The sequence below is a fragment of the Kogia breviceps genome, chromosome 13 (genome assembly GCF_026419965.1).
Source record: "Kogia breviceps isolate mKogBre1 chromosome 13, mKogBre1 haplotype 1, whole genome shotgun sequence".
In the NCBI taxonomy this organism is placed as follows: Eukaryota; Metazoa; Chordata; class Mammalia; order Artiodactyla; family Physeteridae; genus Kogia; species Kogia breviceps.
This window is the reverse complement of record NC_081322.1, coordinates 11686746-11705189: the sequence shown is the minus strand read 5'-3', so window position 1 is coordinate 11705189 and position 18444 is coordinate 11686746. Positions and strand designations below refer to the sequence as shown.

Below are 18444 nucleotides of genomic sequence, written 5' to 3'. Positions count from 1 at the left end.
GACTTGAGTTTTGTTTTGTTTTGTTACTTATTCAATTTCATTACTGGTAACTGGTCTGTTCATATTTTCTATTTCTTCCAGGTTCAGTCTTGGGAGATTATACACATTTCTTGGAATTTGTCCATTTCTTCTAGGTTTTCCATTGTATTGGCATATAGTTGTTCATAGTAATCTTTTATGATCCTTTTTATATTTCTGTAGTGTTGGTTGTAACTTTTCCTTTTCCATTTCTGATTTTATTGATTTAGACCCTCCCTCTTTTTTTTTATGAGTCTGGCCAAAGGTTTATCAATTTTGTTTATCTTTTCAAAGAACCAGCTCTTATTTCATTGATATTTTCTATTGTTTTTTATTCTCTATTTCATTTATTTCTCCTCTGATCTTTATGATTTATTTTCTTCTACTAATTTTGGATTTTGGTCAGTTTTCTTTTCCCAGTTCCTTTAGGTATAAGGTTAGGTTGTTTATTTAAGCTTTTTCTTATTTCTTGAGGTAGGCTTGTATCACTTTAAACTTCCCCATTAGAACTGCTTTTGATGCATCCCATAGATTTTTGGATTGTTGTGTTTTCATTTTCATTTGTCGCCATGTATCTTTTCATTTCTTCTTTGATTTCTTCAGTGATTCATTGGTTGTTTAGTAGCATATTGTTTCTCTTCTATGTGTTTGTGGTTTCTTTGTATTTTTTTCTTGTAGTTAATTTCTAGTCTCAGACTATTGTCATCAGAAAAGATGCTTGATATAATTTCAATATTCTTAAAATTGTTGAGACTTGTTTTGTGGCCTAGAATGTGATTTATCTTGGAGAATGTTCTATGTGCACTTGAAAATAATGTGTATTCCTTTTCTTGGTGAATGGAATGTCCTGAATATATCTGTTTAATTCATCTGATCTAATGTGTCATTTAAGGCCAGTGTTTCCTCCTTGATTTTCTGTCTGGGTGATCTGCCCATGGATATAAGTGGGTGTTAATGTCCCCTACTATTATTGTGTTAGTTACAATTCTCCCTCTATGTCTGTTAATATTTGTTTTACGTATATAGGTGTTCCTATGTTGAGTTCATATATATTTACAATTGTTATATCTTCTTCTTTGCTTGATCCCTTGATCATTAAGTTATGTCCTTCTTTGTCTCTTGTTTACAGCTTTAAAGTCTGTTTTGTCTGAAAAATTATTGCCACCCCAGCTTTCCTTTTTGTTAATTGAAGTATAGTTGATTTACAATATTATATTAGTTTCAGGTGTACAACATAGTGATTCCTATTCTCCTTAAAGTTATTACAAAACAATAGCTATATTTCCCTGTACTGTACACTATATTCTTGTTGCTTTTCTGTTTTACCCATAGTAGTTTGTATCTCTTAATCCCATACCCTTGTCTTGCCCACTGGCAGGCAGGTCCAGGTCTTGGGGTCTCTAGGTGCAGAGCCCAGGCGTCCCAGAGTGGGCCAGTTCCTGACACAGCTGGCTTTAGGGTCTGGGGTGTCCTGAAGCTTGTTTCAGCCTGCTGGTGAGTGGGGTCAGATCCTGGGGCAGCTGACTGAGTGTCCCATGGTGTCTCACAGCTGGTGTTGGCCTGCTGGTGAGTGGGGTTGGATCCCAGGGTGTCCTGTAACTGGTCTGCCCACTGGTGGGTGAGGCTGGTCCTGAAGCTAGAGCAGGCTGGCTAGTAGGCGGGGCCAGGCCCCAGGTCTCTGGCTGCAGGGCCCTGGGAGCCCCAGGTCTAGCGCCTGCACACTGGTGTGTGGAGCTGGATCTTCAGCCCTCTGGTGGGCAGGGATGTGTCCAGGGGTAGCTGTGGGCTCAGGGGGTCTTAAGGCAGCCTGCTTGCTGGTGAGCTTTGCCCCCACCCAGTTAGTTGTTTGTCCTGAGACGTCCCAGCACTGGCAACTGCAGGCTGTTGAGCCAGTGTGGGTATGGGTCCTGGGGCTAATAAGCTAGAAGGAGGATTCCACAATTGTGCTTCCCAGTGCCAGTGTCAACACGGTAGAATGAGCTCCTCCAAATGGCTGCTGCCGGTGTCTGTGTCCCCAGGGTGAGCTCCACTTGCCTTCTTCTCCTCTGGGAGACTCTTCAAGGTCAGCAGGTAGGTCTGACCCAGGGTCCTTTCAAGTTACTGCTTCTGTCCTGGGTCCCAGACCATGTGAGATTTTGTGTGCACCCTTTAAGAGTGGAGTCTCTATTTGCCAAAGCCCCCATGGCTCTCCCCGCAGTGATCCCCACTGGCCTTCAAAGCCAAATGTTCTGGGGCTCGTCTGCCCAGTGCAGGACCACCAGGCTGGGGAGCCCAATGGGGGGCTCAGAGCCCTTGCTCCTTGGGGAGAATCTCTGCAATTGTAAGTATTCTCCCATTTGTGGGTCACTTACCCAGGGGTATGGTCTGGGTCTCCACCCCTTCTATCTGTCCTGTTGTGGTTCCTTCTTTATGTCTTAGTTGTAGAAGATCCTTTCTGCTAGTCTTCATTGGTAGCTGCTCTGTAAATAGCTGTAAATTTGTTGCACCCAGGAGAGGAGGTGAGCTCAGATTCCTACCCCACCATCTTGGCCCAGGAGGTGCTTGCGTTTCTTTTTTTGCAAATAAAAATAATACTGTTTATTGCCTTAAAAAATGAAGAGCAAAGGAATATATAAAGAAGGGAATAAAATCACCCTAGTGGCACAAAGCAGAGGTAACTACTACTACTACTATTGCTACTATACACACACAGAGTGATGTGTGACCCACTTGGAACTTGAATGAGTTCTTTCTACACATAATATGTTCTTTTATTTTTAAACACTTTACAAATTATACAAATAATACATGCTTATTGTTTAAAAATTGAAAAACACTGAAGAGTATACTGAAGGAAATAAAATCATCCATAGTCACTGCATGCATAGATTATTTTTATTTTTCTGATTTGTTTTCTTCCAGTAGCGTTTCTAAGACCCATAGGTAGATTTATACACAGGTAGGTAGGTGGATGTTCAGGTAGACAAGCATTTTTAAAAATTTTTTTGAATTATACTATAGCTATGCAGGGTGTACCAATAAAAGTATATACCTTTCAGATAGTAATCAGACAAAAATATATGCAGCTATGAGATGTGTCATCAACAATGGTATTAGTGGCCATTCTGAACATTTGTAACTTTACAGTAATAAAAATAGATGTTGATTAACATTAATTCACTAAATTTGGTAATCAAATACTTGTATCTTACTTTTTTATATTGTGAGAGCTTTCTTATAGTATAAAATAAAATTCATAAACATAATTTTAATGGTTGCAGCTTATTCCACTGTATCTATATACCATAATTTATCTACCCAGTTCCCTATTATTGGATATTTAGTATGTTTCTCTTTTTACTACTATAAATAGCATTGCACTTACATCTTACTGCCTAAAACTTTTTATCTCTGATTATTTCCTTAGGATACATTCTTAGCAAAATCACTGGGCCCAATGACATGAGCAGATTTAAGACCCTTGATATATATTGCCAAATTGCCCTCCAGGAAATTCTTTGTTGGTTCTAGAAAAAAAAAAATCCTTGTTCTATTTATACTCTTTAATCATTTTTATGCAGCTTATTTTGAACCTTTAAACTTCTCTTGGTTTTAGGACTCAGAATTGTTTTTTAATAAATGTTTCTTTCAAGGGATTAGAGAAGTAATCATGTTGTTATAAATAGCCAAAGGACCCAACTCCCTTGTTTTTTTCTTAGTAAAGGTTTTCAGATGTAACATTTTTCATTGTATAAATTGTTTCTTTCTAGGGTGCACAAGGAGAAAAAGGAGATCCAGGTTTGGCCGGAGTGAATGGGCAAGATGTAAGCCTAACTTCTTTTTTTCTAACATTGTGTTAACATTTTGCCGCTGAGATATGCTAACTATCTAATGCTGTTGAGACTTGACTATGCATGGAAGAACTAGCCACAGTCATTGCGAAGTCAAGAATCAAGGTCGTTTTTTACGTGGCTCAGTGGAGCCCCAGTATTTTTTTTTTTAAAGGCCACTGACTTTATTGATTTAAAAAACTTTACAGAGACAGTGAGTATCCTGCCCAAAAGAGGGCCAAAGAGCATGAAACAGATTGGGTCGGGGGAACGATGTGGTCCTCGGCCAGCTTCTGGTGCTAAAGAAACATGAGGACCTTCTTAGGAAACGGCTGAGGGACACGTGCGGCACCAGTATTTTTAGTTTTGTAATGACCAGGTAGTTCCCTGGCTTTAGATGCCTCGAACGTGTACTCACCCTTCACAGCCCTTTCTTCCTTGCTATTTCTGGCTTGCATTTCTTCCGTCTTCCTCTCTCTTTCTTTTTTCTTCTTGCCTGTATTCTGCTGTGACCTGTGTTCTTACCCAGGTTACTTTTCATTTTACCCCCAGTCTCCATCTACTGAGGGGTCTGCAGAGGTCGATCTCAGTGATGAGAAGAAAGTGCAGAAGGGAGGGGAACCATGTGTGTCTGTGTCGCTCCCCGTCCGTTGCACCTATTCCCCAACCTCAGGGCTCCTGTCCTTGTCCCAGGGAACATCCTTGAGTCCTCCCCTGCCCCCGACCCCCGACCCCCGCCCAGGACAGCTGTACCCCCGGAGCTGCACTTGGGTTCTTATGATGGAGTTCGGAGGACAGACCACATCTGGGCTTCCCTCTAAATGTAGATTACTCCCCCTTCAGGACATCAGATGTACCGTTTACTGTAGATATACTAACTTTACTAAGGCAGGTATCCACAATGAAAATTATTATTTTGTCACAGTTTCCGTTATTCATTTGCATAAAAGTGTTTCAGAAAGGTGCTGAAGGACCATACTACTTACTTTCTGGATAAACGAATAAGGAAGCTAGATCCAGTTCCCTAATGCCCTAGAGGTGCTATGAAATCCATCGGGTCTGCAGCAGGTGGTTGCACCCAGTGGGAAGGGAGGCTTTTGTTCTTTCTCTCATACTCCTTATGAGAGCAAAGACCATTTCTTGGAGTTGCTAGTACTTAGTAGATGTTTGGAGTAAGTTCTCAATAATTAGTTGCTAAATTTTCATGTTAAAACTTGAGAGATTATTATAATAGTCTAAAATATAAGTAATTAGAACCTAAACTAGGAAAACAGAGGTGAAAGGGAGTGCACAGTGATATTGCAGAGGTAATATACATGCAACTTGGTGCTTGATTGCAGTGAAAACTCAAAAAGAGCCCAAGGTTTTGACCATTCATCATAGGAAGGATATTATCTCATGATATATGTAGGAGTGTTGCGAGAGATTAACTACAGCATTGCAAAAGATAACCAAGCTGCATGCATGCCACTCCCCGAGATACAGGAGCAAAACAGGGATTTTTATTTTATTTTATTTTATTTGCCGCACCTCACGGCATGTGGGATCCTAGTTCCCCAACCAGGGATCGAACCCGTGCCCCCTGCAGTGGAAGCACGGTTTCTCAACCACTGGACCACCAGGGAATTCCCAAAACAAAGATTTTTAGAAGTTCATTAAGATAGTGTTAGAATTGAAATAGAGAAAGGATTTATCCAAACACTCGAGTAAAACTGGAAGGAGATTTGAGGGGTTGGAGCCTGAAATATAGTCACATTAACTTAGAGATTTGGAAACTTTTCTTATGGTGTCTGAAAGTAAGGTGATTTGGCTTTCTAGAATGAATCAGTTTGTACACCCATGGATGTGAGTGCCTTCTCCTTGCCCAGATCTAAAGACCGTCTTGCTGAGAGAGCCCCCAGCCTAGTGGGCAGCGTGACCTTTCCTCTTTGACAAGGGTCTGGGAAGAGTCTTTCACAGCCCCCCCACCCACGGGTGTGTTATTCCTTTAGCACCACCACTGTCTCACATAGCTCATTAGGTACATGATAAAGTGTGACAAAGCACATTAAGTTTTCTCACTTGGTTACTTAATTAATATTCCTTCCCTTAATTTTGCCAAAGGTATTCAGAGGTCATGACTAAGGAGAAATAAGAAAAAGTAATGAAAGTTCTCTTTTTACCCCTCTACTCTTACTAGGGGTAAAGAATCACATGCTCTGTTATTTATTCCATCGGTGGTGGTTTTAATATTGTGCCATAGTCCAGAAAACTGTTTTCATGATGAATTTGAAATTCAGTCTTTACCCCAACTTTATGGGGTAGAGGTGCAAGGGGTGATAGCATCCCTATTTTTAGAGGCAAGAAATAAGAGCTTATGAAATTAAGAAATTTTCTTTTAGAAAATGGTAAAATCAGCCTTTATCCCTTGTTGTTTGACTGAAAAGTCTCTTAATTTTCCCACTAAGTCATGCCGCATTTCTCATTGTCTATTTTTCAATGGTAAAATAATCTGACTCCATGAACCAAAATCATTCAGCATTCATGACAGTTTGCTCTGCCTTTCTTTTTTTTTTTTTTTTTTTTTTTTGTGGTACGTGGGCCTCTCACTGCTGTGGCCTCTCCCTTTGCAGGGCACAGGCTCCAGACGCGCAGGCTCAGTGGCCACGGCTCACAGGCCCAGCCGCTCCGCGGCATGTGGGATCCTCCCGGACTGGGGCACGAACCCACGTCCTCAGCTTCACACATTCTAGTTTATAATTAAGTGATTTTGACTGTGACCTACTATGAGATGCATTCAACAATGGCACCCTAAAACAGACTTGAGGGGGAATCTGAGAAAGTTGTTACCATGATCTTCGAAGCCAGACCACCTGGGCTCAAGTCCCAGCTCTACCACTGTCCAGCTGGCATACTAATTAGTACATTATTTATTGTCTCCGTACCTGTTTCTTCATCTGCACAATAGGATGATAATATTAATAACACTAACTCATAGTCTTTTTTTATGATTAAAGGAGTCATCATACATAAAGCATTTAGGTCAGTGCCTTGCATACAGTAAGAGCTATATAAACATTTGCTATTATTAGAAACTTAAATAAAGCACATTTTCTCTAATATAGAGATAGGTAGATAGATAGATCTTTTTATTTGTTTTTTGTGGGGTTATGTAATCTTGGAAAAGTAGATTTCAATTATTTAGTCTTCTCCTTTGCATCTCTGTTATTGTCTTTCAAACAACTCTTATCAGAATTACAGCATCTGATGTTTCTAAAATGGTCACGTTAATCTCCTTACACCAATGCAATCTGTATACTGAATACAAAAATACTGAAATCACAGATCCGCGGTATCGCCTGGCGACAGCTGTGGTGCCATTGCTAGGGAACAAGATGCAGTGGGTGGAAGATGGTGAAAATAATGAATAAATGGGTTAAAAATTTTAACAAATAACATTACCTTGTATCAAATGATGTTTAAAGATGCTACATACCACCAGTAAGTAGGTCATCCAATAAAAGTTAATTCGTGGTCTACCTGCTTTTATAATTTTAGTTGTGATACTGTCCTTCAGCTTTCAGCTTGCTTTTTTTTTTTTTTTTTTTTTTTGCGGTACGCGGGCCTCTCACCGCTGTGGTCTCTCCCGCTGCGGAGCACAGGCTCCGGACGCGCAGGCTCAGCGGCCATGGCTCACGGGCCCAGCCGCTCCATGGCATGTGGGATCTTCCCGGGCCGGGGCACGAACCCGCGTCCCCTGCATCGGCAGGCGGACTCTCAACCACTGCGCCACCAGGGAAGCCAAAAAAATTTTTTATTAAGATATAGTTGATTCACAATGTTGTGTTAGCTTTAGGTGTACAGCAAAGTGAGCCATATATATAGATAGATAGATGATAGATAGATATAGATATAGATATTCTTTTCTAGATTCATTTCTATTATAGGTTATTACAAGATATTGAGTATAGTTTCCTGTGCTATACAGTAGGTCCTTGTTGGCTATCTATTTTATATTTAGTGGTGGTATATTTTAATCCCAAACTTCTAATTTATTACTTCCCCCCTTCCCCTTTGGTAACTGTAAGTTTGTTTTCTATGTCTGTGAGTCTGTTTCTGGTTTGTAAATAAGTTCATTTTGCATTTGGATAAGAGTGCCTGTCTCTCATAACATACAGAGCCCACTACTGTGATTTTTGAGCATCTTTATATACACAGATTTTATTAAGAACCTTGATAATAGATGCCCATCTTATTCAGTATTAAATTCAGAGTCTGTTCCATTTTATTCTCACTCACTTATGGTGAGTGCTGTGTCTTTTTCTCCCTAGTAATCAATATCCATTGATAGCAACACTAATGTCACATGAGGAGAAAAATTGCACTTGAGGAAAGCATTACTGATCTACTTCTTGGAGTGTATTATGATGCCATGGCCTTAACAACATAGTACTTGATCACAGGAGGACATGAGCTCCATTGTCCCACGTCACTGGCCAATAAAAGTAGAAGCTCGATGAGTGCAGTACTTCCCAATTGCATTTTATTCTATGTGAGTTAAAGAACAGGTGTTACATATCCATCAAACTGAGTACAGAACTGGACAGAACAATTAACTAGCCCTTAGACTTGGGCTTGAAAAGTAAAAGCAACATTTATTAAGTGTCTGCGCTGTGCTAAGTAATTTTACAACATGTGAGTCTCAGAACAACTCTTCAAGACAACTATTTTTTATTTTTTTTGTTGAAATATATTTGATTTACGATGTGATAATTACTGCTATACAACAAATTGATTCAGTTATACATATATATATATATATATATACACACACTATCTTTTTTATATGTATTCTTTTCCATATGGTTTATCATAGGATATTCAATATAGTTCTCTGTGCTATACAGTAGGACCTTGTTTTTTATCCATTCCATATATAAAAGCTTACATCTGCTAACCCCAACCTCCCATTCCCTCCCTCTCCCAAACCCCTCCCCATTGACCACCACCAGTCTGTTCTCTGTGTCCTTGATTCTATTTCACAGATAGGTTCATTTGCATCATATTTTAGATTCCACATAGGAGCACTATCATATGATGTTTGTCTTTGTCTGGTTTACTTCACCTAGTATGATAATCTCTAGGTTCATCCATGTAGCTGCAGATGGCATTATTTCATTCTTTTTTATGGCTGAGTAATATTCCATTGTATACATGTACCACTTCTTTTTTTTTAACATCTTTATTGGAGTATAATTGCTTTACAATGGTGTGTTAGTTTCTGCTTTATAACAAAGCAAATCAGTTATACACATACACATGTTCCCATATCTTCCCTCTTGTGTCTCCCTCCCTCCCACCCTCCCTATCCCACGCCTCTAGGTGGTCACAAAGCACTGAGCTGATCTCCCTGTGCTATGCGGCTGCTTCCTACCAGCTATCTATTCCATGCTTGGTAGTGTATATATGTCCATGCCACTCTCTCACTTTGTCACAGCTTACCCTTCCCCCTACCCGTGTCCTCAAGTCCATGCTGTAGTCAGTCTGTGTCTCCATTCCCGTCCTACCCCTAGGATCTTCATGACATTTTTTTTTTCTTAGATTCCATATATATGTGTTAGCACACAGTATTTGTTTTTCTCTTTCTGACTTACTTCACTCTGTATGACAGACTCTAGGTCCATCCACCTCACTACAAATAACTCAATTTCGTTTCTTTTTATGGCTGGTAATATTCCATTGTATATATGTGCCTCAGCTTTTTTTTTTTTTTTGCTGTACTTGAGCCTCTTACAGTTGTGGCCTCTCCCGTTGTGGAGCAAGGCTCTGGAGATGCAGGCCCAGTGGCCATGGCTCACAGGCCCAGCCACTCTGCAGCATGTGGGATCCTCCTGGACCGGGACATGAACGCGTGTCCCCTGCATCAGCAGGCAGACTCTCAACCACTGTGCCAGCAGAGAAGCCCTGTGCCACATCTTCTTTATCCATTCATCCGATGATGGATACTTAGGTTGCTTCCATCTCCTGGCTATTGTAAATAGAGCTGCAATGAACATTTTGGTACATGACTCTTTTTGAATTATGGTTTTCTCAGGGTATATGCCCAGTAGTAGGATTGCTGGGTCGTATGGTAGTTCTATTTGTAGTTTTTGAAGGAACCTCCATACTGTTCTCCATAGTGGCTGTATCAATTTACATTCCCACCAACAGTGCAAGAGTGTTCCCTTTTTTGCACACCCTCTCCAGCATTTATTGTTTCTAGATTTTTTGATGATGGCCATTCTGACCAGTGTGAGATGATATCTCATTGTAGTTTTGATATGCATTTCTCTAATAATTAGTGATGTTGAGCATCCTTTCATGTGTTTGTTGGCAATCTGTATATCTTCTTTGGAGAAATGTCTATGTAGGTCTTCTGCCGATTTTTGGATTGGGTTGTTTGTTTTTTTGATATTGAGCTGCATGAGCTGCTTGTAAATTTTGGAGATTAATTCTTTGTCAGTTGCTTCATTTGCAAATATTTTCTCCTGTTCTGAGGGTTTTTAAAAATGGTAAAGAAGGCTTTTAATTGAAGATTATCCCAATTTGAGTATTGCAATAGGGAAGAGAGATTGGGCTCAACTCTGAATACAAGGATGAGTGGGGATTTATGGCCAAGGAACAGAGAGATATGGTCAGTGAGTGGAATAGCCAGTCGCTTAAGCCAAATACACATCAGCCTTGGTACCTCCCTTTCCCTGGCCCTACACCAGCGTTTCTTCAAGTCCATCCGCACCCTCAGCCATCTTGCTCTCTTGCCTGCATTGCTGTGAGACCCCCTTTTCTGCTTCTGCTCTTGCTGTGTACAATCTACTTCCATGTTGCAGCTAAAACTATCTTTTTTTGGAAACATAGTCAAATCATGCCATTTCTAGGCTAAAACCCTAAATGGCTTCCCCTTGCACTTAAAACAAAACCCATCCTTCTCTCCATGGCCTACAGTTCTCTATGTGCTCTGACCCTTGACTAACCTTGACCTCACCTCCTGCTCTTTCCCCCTTACCTGCTCATGACACTCCTTCCACCTAGAGGGCTTTTGTGCTTGCTGTTGCCTCACCCACGGGTCCCTCCGCTTGCCCCAACACTTTTTTCCAGGATCACTGCATGACTGGATCCTGTGAAACAAACATCCCCTCTACCCCGAGGCCGTTTTCCACCACTACCCTCACTGAAATAGCAGCCTCTGCCCCGCACCCATCACATTCAGCCCGTGGACCTGTTCATTGTCAGTCACCCTCCTCTATAACGTGAATTCCATTGGGTCAGGAATCCTGACTTTGTTATTGAAAAAGTTATAATGATACTTGTTAAAATGGTAAAGAAGGTTTTTTATTCAAGATTATTGCAGTATGAGTATTGCAATAGGAAAGAGAGATTGGGCTCAACTCTGAATGCAACAAGGAAGAGTGGGAATTTATAGCAAAGGAGTTAGAGCGACGTAGTCAGCGAATGGAATATTACTAAGAGCAGACATCAAGGCTGGGGGATTTTCTCTAAACTGCCTTAACACGATTCTTGCTAAAGGCACACCAAAGACTTATGCATCGAAGAGGGCGATGAGGGACTTGATCAGATATCAGGGCTGGGGAATTCTTTCTAAACTGACTGAACAAGATTCTTGCTAAAACTGGGCCAAGCAAGCCAAGGACAGACAGGATGGGGCCGAAGTTGAGGCCTGGCTCAAGTTTCGTTAAGGAGGGAGTCTTTGTCAACTTCCTGTTCTTTCTTGTGTCTCTCAATAACACTCTCTAGTACAAATAAAGTATAATATATTATATTTTAAAATCTAATATTACAATTTCAAGACAAAGGTAAGTATACTATACTTTCTTATGGTCACATTTTAAAAAGTAAAAATAAACAGGTGAAACTAATTTTAATAATATATCTTATTTAATTCCATATCCACAATGTTATCTTTTCAATACATAATCAACAGAAAAATCAGAAAAATTATTAATGAGCTACTGTACATTCTTTTTTGTACCAAATATCGAAAACCCAATGGTATTGCACACTCACTGCACATTTCCATTCAGACTAGCCACCTAGTCTGGGTGAAAAGCTACATGAGGCCCAGGGCCACCTATTGGGCAGTACAGATCTGACAACTGTAGGGGTGACTGCACAAAGGGTATCCAGCAAATGTCTACTGAATAAATGCATGAGCGAACTAAGAATAAACCGTAATCACAGAAATAGCCATTTTCTTTCCACAAGTGTTCAGAATATGTTGATGCCAAGTTTCACTCCAGAGGCATGTATAAATAGAGTATGTGTTGCTTGATTTGGGAAAGAATGGGTATTTTAAATAATAAGGAGAATATCACATCTCAGATATGATTTAATTTTTCACTCATCCTTGTTCTATAAATATGTGGAGGTAATGATAGAAGGAACATAGCTATGAATTTTATCCACAAAGTTGTTTATGCACCACAAAGGTGTTTGTTTTAACCAATGATTGAATAGATGTTTTCACCCATTAAATTTTTTTCTTAAAGTATAAGGCTACAGTTTTCACATATTCTTTGTAACAAGATTATTTAAAATATCTCATTTACTTTTGTTCCTTTAAATTCATCCTCAGCTTCTACATCGAGTAGCTACAGTGATGGCATTTGGCATTGTTTATTCACTACAAAATGTCAGAGCAGTAAGAGCTGGATGCCTCAGCTAGGAACAGGAAGATGCTTGGATTTACTGTGCATTCTGTGGCTTCAGAATATTTCTTTTTTCCATTATTGTTCTTCCCTCACCCAATGTGTTAAATTAAGGATGAGAAAAGATATTTTTTCCTATTTACCATACAGTTGGGACGTGTCTATTTAATTTTCTTTCTGTTTACACTATGAATACATTCAACTGTAGCACTGATCTCCTCCAGTGAAATCTATTGTGTTCCTGACAGCTGTCATTTCTGAATCAGATCAACCAAATACCTACTGAAACACCCAAGAGTCCAGAAGACTCATGAATATATTTATCTGATATGCTGTCTATGTCTTATATAGTTTTATTTGATAGCTTTATAAATCCAGGTAAAAAAAGAAATAGGAGTTAGAGAACTAAACCAGACTTTAAAACAGGAGAGAGATTGCATTTTAGCTCCAGCTTTGTGAGGGATGGGAAAAGAATACATCCTTCATCCCTTTCCCCCCCACACACTATTAGATTTCTCGATAGAGATGAAAAAATGTTTTTGATTTAAATCTTGAATTTGGGGGGCAAGCTTTATAAAGGCCAAATCAATGCTAAATCAGAGGTATTTACAACATCTACAAATTTAAGCCAAAGTGGATACTTAGAAGCTCATATAGATCTAAATGATGTTCTCCCAGATGGTGAATTAATGTAATTTTAGCAGGAAGCAAAGTTGCACAAATATGCAGTATTGCGGCCTCACACTGATTTAATGTATCTGTACCCACCACAGCGCAGATGTTGTACATCATTTTAGAGCCAGTTTTTCTATACTACACACTGAAAATGGGATTTGAGAGTTCAGTAAATTATGATTTATTTTGCGACCAATGACTTGTTAGAAATTCAAGCTTTCTGTGAACTGTATATGGAAATCACATTAGCTGTGTTCTTTGCACAGGGTTTGAAAGGTGACGTGGGTCCTCATGGTCCACCCGGCCCCAAAGGAGAAAAGGTACCGTATTCACCCAGGAAAGTGCCAATCTTTTCTTAAGAAAACCCTGAGAACCTATGAAGTGACTTTTCATTGACACTGTTTAACTGCCATAAGTTAATTTTGTTAAAATTCACCAAAGGCTATTATGTTAAAAGCATCTGAACAAGAAGAAAAGCCTTTTGGTTCATTTAACTAGTTTGAGGAGATTAAATGCACAATTGCGAGTCAGCATTAATTTGTGTTTATAAGATTTCCCTTTTCTCTCCCTTGCTTAACAGCATTAAGTATTGCATCACCAAATTAGTAGCCATGTCCTGTACTAGGGACCTTTGCCAATAGCACTGAGCTGCTACCACGATGGTGAAGCAGGCGGCCTTTGGGGGGAAGGAGGCTAACTGTGCATCTCAGTCTTAATCTAAATGCCCCATTTCCTAACACCCTTTCTCATATGTCATTTTATAGTGGCCTATTGGCAGGGACCTTGAAAAGAGAATTAAAAGATAGTAAAAGCAAAAGTTGTTTTGAGTAAGGTCCTTGGATGATACTAGTTTGATGACAATTGTACGTGTAGACGTTTTGCACTGTATTTTGTTCTCCATTCTCAGCACATTTAGAAATCTTTGTCTACCTTCAATATTTACCTCTACATTAAAATTGACTTTGCAAATTGGTCCCCAATGACTGATTTAAGCTACATCAATGTTCTTTAACAGCTATCGGTTATTTTTATTCAGGTGTTCCCAAAATAATGATTACACAAGGCTAAGTCCTCACTTTTGAGGTGATAATGTTCGATCAAAAAAGAGAACGTCATAGAGATACTCCCAACACGAGAATACAGCATGCCAGTGCCCCATGCCACATGGTGTTGGTTCCACCGTGTCCATTTGAAGGGGGATTATGGCAGTGATGCTTGACATTTTTTTAAGCAGTGACTTTATTCAGTTCACCAAAGGCACTTTATTTGTCTGCAAAATGAGGGGTTTTGATGAGATGGAGGGTCCCTAAGAGTCTGTCAAATTTAACGTTCTAACACTTACCTTTTAAAAAAAACTTAATTTCTTTTATTGAGGTGCAGTTAATTTACAATATTATATTAGTTTCAGTTGTACAGCATAGTGATTCAAAATTTTTATAGATTATACTCCATTTAAAGTTATTGTAAAATATTGGCTACATTCCCTGTGCTGAACAGTATATCCTTGTAGCTTATTTATTTCATGCCTAGTAGTTTGTACTTCTTAATCCTTTACCTCTATCTTGCCTTTCTCATTGATGCTTGATCTTAATGACTAAGAGTTCTCATGAAATAAATAGGGATGCCGATACAATAAAGCATATAGGTGACATATTTATAAATTGGAAAATGATAAACTTTCAGGTTAACCATATTTTTTAGATTTTGAATAGTTTGTCAGTATATCCACCTGGTAATTTGTATTCACATAGGTCAGCAAAGCAACGTTAGTATTTAAAAATACATGAATATAGGCAAAGCCTCATACAACTGTTGGCAAGTGCAAGGCCAGTTCAGCAAAGCTTTCAAAGAGGCAGTGGGGCTGCTTCTCGCAGCTGGAAGGCATGAAGTGGGGAGACCCACTTATTATTTCTGCTGCTCCCTTGGCAAGTAACCATATTTGAAGAGATATTCTTTCTAATTTTGGATTCGTAGACAAAAGAATGGAAACTAGATTATTTTAGCTTTTCAAAACAAGTTCTGCCTCTGCAGAAAGCATGGGGATGCACAAGGCGATATTTATATCATGAGAGCTAAAAGCACATGATCAGTTTTTCACTGTGCAGAGACCTTTATCAAGGTAAAATTCTCCTTTTCTTCCAGATTTATCTAGATATTGCTTCGATCCATTCAGAAAATTTATAAACAACATGAGCAAAAAGGGACTGTTGGTAATTGCAGCTTTTCTTTCATCTATTTTAGGGAGATCTGGGACCTCCAGGACCACCAGCCTTAACTGTAAGTATTCTTGAAATCAGAATTCAAAACTGAAATACGTTAAACCTGTTTATTATTCACATTACATCATGATTAAACCAGAATTTAAGCCACTGGATATTTTGAGAACTGAAAGTGACTTGAGTAGATCTAGGCAAACCTCCAGATTTTAAAGATGGGGCATCTGCCCACAACACTGAAGGGCTTAACCCGAGGTCATGCAGGTAGTTCTAGAAAAGCCTGGAAGCAGTACCTAACCTAAGCAATTTTCTCCACCCTCCATGTGGTTCATAATTTTGCCCCTTAAAAGTTTGATTGTACATCCTTAACATGACATTTAAAGTTACTGGAAGCAGAGACAGTTCTGTTTACTCTAAAAACTGTAAAAGAACAAAATAAACTCTAATCACCCAATGTATACATATAGCTACGTATTTAAACTGTTACATTCTCCAAAACCTGTTCAAGACTGTCGTTTTTTCCTATGTGAGTTGCTTCTAAGATTTGCACATGATAAAATGGAAGTATTTCAGAAACAGATTTATGAGAAAAGTTTATAATGTGCGCATAATGGGATTGTTCTCAATTAAATGGTTCATCACTTATTAAACATTTAATCATACGTATGTAATGCTTTTATATTTGGATACAATTTGCTGTTACTGATTTTCTTCATCGTCCATTAGGGTTTCTCATTTAACTTAAAGATTTGGTCTGAGAATGACACTAAGCCTAATGGAAAAGAGGAAAGGCTTTTAAATAAGATCATGTGTAGCCTGAGGTCTCTTGAATTTTATGTTGCTATCATCTAATGACATAAATTAAGAATTTAAATCATCAGTTTTCCGAGACCTGTCGTGATCATAGAAGGTTAGGTGTAAAGAAGTCTTCTAGCGTCTGGATGGGGGTCTTCCAGTGGAGCAGCACAGGACTCACAAAGGCTGTGTGACTTGGATAACATTCCTATTTATCTTTGTACTTGAAAATGTCATTATGAACACTATGTTAATAATGTCTTACACAGATCATCTTTGCAATGCTCACTTGAAGGGCAAATATTCTTCATAATTGGAAAATCTAAGGAACCAAACAAATGACTTCCTTAGGACTATCCAAGTTCAATTCACAGTGGAATTTTCTGTTTGAAGCTTTGATTTTCAAGACGGAAATAAAAACTATTTGAGAGGAGACCTTAAATGCATATTATTCAATTTTTATAATTTGTGGAGTTTATTTCTTAAATTATTTGATAGTGATTTCGAGTTAAGCCTGCTCATTTTATGTAAATCACATGCTTGCTTTTCTTCAACTGAGTTATGTGTTCAATCATTCCACGTAGTTATCTGATTACCTAGTTGTTTTCAACTTGTGTTTGAAGACCAAAATGCAATCTCTATCTGTATCATTTCACCCGATAAGCAAATTTGACCCCTCAGCCAGAATATTATATTGGACTATATCTATCTTGTGGATTTTTAGTGGCAGCTGACATCTTTCTGCCCGGTAGCACCTTGTAGATGTCTCTTTGCACTATTCATCTGGCAGACACCAAAGGAGTACAAGCTGAGTTTTACACTTATCTAAAGATATGAGAGAGACGCTAAAGCAGGAGGTCAAGATGGCAGATTAGGAGGACGTGGAGCTCACCTCCCCCCACAAACACATCAAAAATACATCTACATGTGGAATAATTCTCACAGAAAACCAGCTGAAAGCCAGCAGAACATCTCTTATACAGCCAAAGCTGGAAGAAAGATTCCTGCATAACTGGGTAGGACAAAAAAAAAAAAAAAAAAAAAGGTATTGGGACAGGACCGGTGCCCCTGGGAAGGAGCTGTGAAAGAGGAAAGGCCCGCATGGGCAGCCTCTCACCCTTGGAAACCCTTCACTAGCTGGGAGGTCCATCAGGACAGATGGAGGAGCCGGAGGGGGCCTGGATTCTGCCCATGAGGAGTCTGTGTGTGCTGGCTCGTTAGCAGTCAGGGCACAGAGAGACTGGCAGTGATGGTTGCCACCTTACCGACTTCCCAGCCTGAAACGCACTTTGGGTGGAGCTGCCAGTACACAGAGGAGGTAGGAGCTGAAACTTGGGCTTCTGTGGACGAGCCCTGGGGGAGGACTCGGTCTAGCTGTGCATAGACAGACCCCAGGACCTGGAGTGTAGTCCAGGCGTAACCTCAGAGCCTGTTGTTAGTGCACACATGGCAGGGTGTGCGCCCACCATAGGGACCCTCCACTATTAGGCTGCCCACGTGGGGCACTGCTCCATTGGCAGGCTTTGTGCGTGCACACGCTGTGGGGCTGGGGCTGACACCTGAGCCCATAATCAGCACTCCCACAGTGGGGGCAGGTGGGAGGTGGGCCGTGCAGCAGCAGACTTCATTGGTGTGCACACCAGTGGGGGCCACCTTCCACAGAATCGTACATCTCCAGCAGACAGGCCCTGGCGAGAAGTGTGCAGAGGTTCCTTTCCCAGCAGGAGTGCTCCAGTTCCACCCACCTCACACAAAGCTTGGAGCTGGAATCTGGGGGGAGAGGCCCTGGGAGAGCCCTACCACAGAGGAGGCCTAGGTCTCAGGTGGCAGCACACCACTTCAGTTCCTGCAGCTACAATGCCCTGATCCCCAGGGCCAGCCTTACACTAGGTCTGGGACAAACACAACCGAGAAAGGGATATGACCTTGGGCTGCTTCTGAGCAGAACTGTGGATGCCTGAATAGGTGGTACATAGGTTCACTGACCACATGGGCCTCTCTTGCTTCAGCACTCACCTCCTTGGGACAGAGCACACACTTAAGGGCAGCAGAGCCTTATCAAACCCAACCTTCAGGGCTTCTACTGAAACAACTGGGGAGCAGACCCCACCCCCAACAGGGTTGTGACAGCCAAGGAGCAAAGAGGAGGCCCCGCCCAACATGCAGGGCAGGAATTGGACACCACGACACCAGTCATACCCTCTATCAAGGGGATAACAGCCATCACACTCTTGAGGAAAGATGTGGTAG

At 40.3% G+C, this 18444-nt stretch overlaps 1 protein-coding gene across 2 annotated transcripts in view; it reads left to right on the top strand.

The window, feature by feature from the left end:
- The window catches only part of COL19A1 (collagen type XIX alpha 1 chain), a 363734-nt gene that overhangs the window by 147702 nt on the left and 197588 nt on the right, over positions 1–18444 (top strand). For both annotated transcript variants that reach the window (XM_067011389.1, XM_067011388.1), the window contains exons 13-15: positions 3768–3821; positions 13450–13503; positions 15425–15460. In XM_067011389.1, the coding sequence (XP_066867490.1) occupies positions 3768–3821; positions 13450–13503; positions 15425–15460 (144 nt within the window). The remainder of the gene's footprint in view (positions 1–3767; positions 3822–13449; positions 13504–15424; positions 15461–18444) is intronic.